Here is a 5,000-nt window from a genome sequence, read left to right as displayed (position 1 = left end):
TGAAAACCACCTCGAACGCCAAACAGAACAACATCTGAACGGCTTCATACTGCAGAATCCCTCCGCCGTCCAGCGAACCCAGAACCAGACCTGCAGGACAGACAAACATTCAGACGTGTGTGTGCATTTAACGTGACTATCTTTAATCAGAAAGCAGCGCTCGTGCCTTTATTTATGTGTCTGATGAGTCTGTTGGTGACTCGAGCCATCGTCCAGATCATCTTCAGGAAGAACCACGGGTTCGACTCCACGTTCTGACCCAGAGGTAAACTCTTCACACACGCGTGAAACCTGACACACATTGACAAACAAACAGGAGATCAAAAAGATCAAAAGGAGCCACTCAGTTGACAGTCACTGCACTGAATGGAATCTTTTAACGTGAGTTTCACACAATCATTCACCACCACACAAACAAACATCACAGTCTCAGTTACTCACAGGTTTGCTCATGTTAAACTTTTGCCAAAAGAAACAAGACAAAACAACTAATGTACACTAGTTTAAAAGTTTGAGGTCAGTAAGACTTTTTTAAAGTCTTTTCTGCTCACCAAGACTGCATTTATTTGATCAAAAATACAGTAAAAATGTGAAATATTATTATAATTTAAAAGTACTGTTTTCTAAGTGAATGTCTGTTCAAATATAATTTATTTCTGTGATCAAAGCTGGATTTTCAGCATCATTACTCAATATTGTGAAATTATATTAAAATTAAACTGGAAAATAATATAGGCTGTGAACTATAATTACTTAACTATAAAAATTAATAAAATCTAAAAATGAATAACATTTGAATAGACATATTAATGAAAACAAAACTAAATCTTTAACTACATTATTTTAGTGTACCAAACTGAATAAAACTTAATTAATCCTTCAGAAATCATTCTAATATGCTGATTTGCTGCTCAAGAAATATTTTACAGTATTTCACAATATTGTGAAATTATTAGAATTTAAAATAGACGTTTAACTAATAAATGTGATTTAGTCCTCTGATGCAAAGCTCCAGTTATTTTAGTATCACTTATGCACTATTATCATTTTTTTTTTAATAATATTTTGAAAGAAATATTTTTTTGTTACATTTTATTGAAATTTTAGGTTTAGATCATTTTTATTAATATACATTTAATAAAAACAAAACTGAAAGACTGAAAAACTGAAAACAAAAACTAAAAAAAAAAACAGACATACTATTAAAAAAAAAAAAAAAAAAAAAAAACTAAAATGTGTGATAAAATTGAAATGGAAAATATTTTTAGTTTTTGTATTTTTTTTTTTTTTTATATTTTGAAAGGGCTTTTATTAACGGAAGAGGATTAGGGCCAAGAAATAAAAAAAATAAAATAAAACCATCTCGTGATTAAACTAGTTTAAAATTGTGAGAAAAAAAGTCATTAAATTGCGAGAAAAAAAGTCATTAAATTGCGAGAAAAAAAGTCGCTAAATTGTGAGAAAAAAAAAGTCGTTAATGTGCGAGAAAAAAGTCGCTAAATTGCGAGAAAAAAAGCCGTTAATGTGCAAGAAAAAAGTTGGAAAATTTCAAGAATAAACACACTTGTGTCATGTTCATTTCATCTGGTCGGAGAGAGTCAAGCAGAGTCTGTAGTGGCGTAGCGTGGAGAGTAATGCACACAGATATGGCACATGGTGCGATTGACTGAGGTTCGAACCTGACTTTTGCAGAACTCGCTTTTCTTCCTTTTCCCATCACGTCACATCGGAAAAGCAGGAATCAACTGCTTAACAAGCGTTTTATAATAGTGTATTAATAAGGGGTAAATCCATTGTAAAAAACTGCTTCTTTTCATATTAAGGTATTGTTTTCGTAATAACGTATACTGATTCAAATTAGTAATCAATAATAATCATTATCTCTAATTAAATCGGTCAGATTTTCTCTGTATAAGAGTTTTGAACTTACTACTTGAACGAATTCGTTTACTGGATCCTTGGTCTGAAAAGAGGTTCACTGGTTTAAGAAAAATCTGATCGTAAAAACTGCTTCTTTGTATTTGTAAGATATTGTTTTTGTTATTGTGTACTGATTCAAAGTAATCAATATTAATTATTATTTTCTTAACATCGGGACTGCGGGAGACGGAGCGGGTGCGGGCGCATTAGGCGCAATCATCAAACATATTTCAGAGGAAGCCGGCGCCACGGTCCTGACCGCATTATTACTGTCTTTACTGGGTTTTAGCGAATATTTGCATTTATTCACATATGACTGGATGTGGTGGACTGTGATGATTTTGGCTAATGCAGGACACTACTGAATGATGCGCATCAGAGGGGATTTAGAAGTGAGTATACACAAAGCCAACTGATAACGCCATATACCTGCATCCCACTGCTGCCTAATACATTATTATTAAACGCTCGTTAGGCAGTTGATTCCCACTTTCCCGATGTGATATGTGATGAGAAAAGGAAGAGTTCTGCAAAAGTCAGGTTCGAACCCCAGTCAGTCGTACCATGTGCTATATCCGTGTGCATTTCTTTCCAAACTACGCTACTACAGGCGCTGCTTGACTTTCTCCGACCAAATCAAATGAACTCGAATTACTTTTTCTTGCAAAATAAAGTTTTTCTCGAAATTTAACGTCTATTTTCCCGCAATTTAACAAGTTTTTTCTCAACATTTAATCTCGACTTTTTTCTCACAGTTTAATGAGTTTATTCTCAACATTTATCTCGACTTTTTCATGAAATTTAACGACTTTTTTCTCGCAAATTAACGACTTTTTTTCCCTCGCAATTTAATTAGTTTTTTCTCAACATTTAAACTCGATTTTTTTCTCGCAATTTAATGAGTTTAATCTCAGCATTTAATATTGACTTTTTTGTCTCGCAATTTAACATGTTTAATCTCGAGATGTTTTTTTGTTTTTTTTGCGTGGCCCTTACTCCACTTACTCCAGTTAGTCACCAAGGCAACATTTCTAATTTCCACGTAGCTTTATTTTAATAAACAAATTTCTGATTTAGTTAATGATAATAACAATGGTCTTCAGTGAGCTTTTATTGTTGTTACGTTTTATTTAAATTTTCATTTTAGCTCATTTTTATTCATATGCATATTTAAAAAAAACTAAAACTTGTGATAAAACTGAAGTGGAAAATAGTTTTATGTTTTTGTATTATTATTGTTTTTGTTTTTATTTTAAGTTTTTTTTACTATTATAATTTTTTTAATATTTTGAAATGGCTCAAATTTTTTTTTGTTAATATACATAATTAAAAAACAAAAAACAAAACTAAAACTTGTGGTAAAATTAAAATGGAAAATAGCTTTTTTTTTTGTTTTTTTTGTTTTCACTATTTAGGTTTTATTTATTTCCAACTAGTATTTTTTATTTCTTAATTGCATCTACTTAAACTTATTCCAGTTAGTCGCCAAGGCAACATTTCTAATTTTAACGTAGCTTTATTTTAATAAACAAATGTTTCTGATAAACATAAATGTTTTTATTTTTAGTTAACAATGATAACCCTGCTCTTCAGTGTCACATGATCCTTCAGAAATCATTCTAATATGCTGATTTGCTGCTCAAGAAACATTTCTGATTATTATCAGTGTTGAAAACAGTTGTGCTGCACAATATTTTGGTTGGAACTGTGATGCAATTTATTTTTCTGGATTCACAGATGAATAGAAAGTTCAGAAAAACAGCATTCATCTGAAAGAGAAATCTTCTGTAACATTATAAATGTGTTTACTGTCACTTCTGATTATTTTAATGCATCCTTGATGAATAAAAGTATTCATTTCTTTTAAGATGTCTTGCTGTTAACACACTTCTGATCACTGGTGTATGTAGTGTTCACCTGAGCGCCTGCAGCAGAATCAGTTTATACAGGCTCCTGTAAACAGCTTCCACCGAATTCATCTGGAGAAACAGCAGACACACAGGAGCACACATGAATATTAATAATTTCTGCACAAACTGTAACAACATTGTTCTTTTTCTGTTCTTAACAGAGAGTTAAGGCCATTTGAAAATCAATCACAAAACATAAATTCATGGCTTTAATGAAGGTGTGAAGGGAATCACCTTGAGGTCCAGAAAGATGTCGGTGCACTTGAGACTGAGGACCGACAGCAGCTTCTTCATGACGGCGGCAGGTGAGTGGGCGGAGCTTAGCGTCAGACTGTAGCGCAGTGACAGGCCGTCATACCTGAAGGGGCGGAGCAGACTTCACTTATAGTCATTTAGTTTGTTAAAAGTGAACACATTTTTGATGTTAAATTAAATCTGGTGCCAAAACACTTAGTGGCTTCACTTCCTGAAGAGTTTAAATACTATGATGCTTTAAAACATTGATCTGTTTGACTTCTGACTCAATTAAGAAGGCGGTCATGGTCATGCATTTTTCAAAATTTTTATTATGTTTTGCCTTTTTTTTATGTTTATATCATTAGTATTATTTTTAGCTTATTTTTTTGTAGTATATCCAGTGAACTAAAATGTATAAATAAATAAATGGAAGTGCTATTATGTGTGTGTGTGTGAGGTCATATAATAAAGACCCTAAAGGTTTTCACAGCAACCTGTCAAAATAAAAGTTCGGTTTAACTTGACAGTCAGAAAAATATTTATATATTACTTAATGTAAAGATAGCACTACTACTGCTAATAAAATGAATTTAAGGAATATTTACAAAAAAAATATTTAAAATAATAAATACACAACACAGTTTCTGGGAAAAAAAAAAAAAAAAGCTTATAATAAATGAATTCTTTATCAAATCTAATTATCCTTTATAAATTCATTAGACATGCTTTTGATTAGTAAAACGCAATGAAACGATTAAAATAGAATCGAGAAAATTAACAAAAAAACAGAGATTCACAAACAAAACTGAATTTAAGAAAAATAATAAACTGTATTTCATAGCACCTTAAAAACATGTCATTTTGTTAAACTTTTAATAAACTGCTGTTAAATTCTGTAAGTTTCATGATTCCAATTAATTAGACATGCTTTTT

At 31.4% G+C, this 5,000-nt stretch overlaps 1 protein-coding gene across 2 annotated transcripts in view; it reads right to left on the bottom strand.

Annotated features, from left to right (window-relative positions):
* Window positions 1-5,000, bottom strand: part of tert (telomerase reverse transcriptase) — a 28,747-nt gene that overhangs the window by 2,833 nt on the left and 20,914 nt on the right. The window contains exons 12-15 of one of the 2 annotated variants that reach the window (XM_051135969.1): window positions 4,065-4,188; window positions 3,838-3,899; window positions 167-291; window positions 1-90 (exon numbers count right to left, since the gene is read on the bottom strand). The exon at window positions 1-90 is cut by the window's left edge and continues 48 nt beyond it. In XM_051135969.1, coding sequence (XP_050991926.1) covers window positions 1-90; window positions 167-291; window positions 3,838-3,899; window positions 4,065-4,188 — 401 coding nt within the window. Of the gene's footprint in view, window positions 91-166; window positions 292-3,837; window positions 3,900-4,064; window positions 4,189-5,000 lie in introns of those variants that run through there. The other variant, XM_051135970.1, reaches the window with a different exon arrangement.

This window comes from Labeo rohita, chromosome 19 (assembly GCF_022985175.1).
Source record: "Labeo rohita strain BAU-BD-2019 chromosome 19, IGBB_LRoh.1.0, whole genome shotgun sequence".
In the NCBI taxonomy this organism is placed as follows: Eukaryota; Metazoa; Chordata; class Actinopteri; order Cypriniformes; family Cyprinidae; genus Labeo; species Labeo rohita.
The sequence above is the reverse complement of the archived record's forward strand: the minus strand, read 5'-3'. Positions and strand labels throughout refer to the sequence as shown.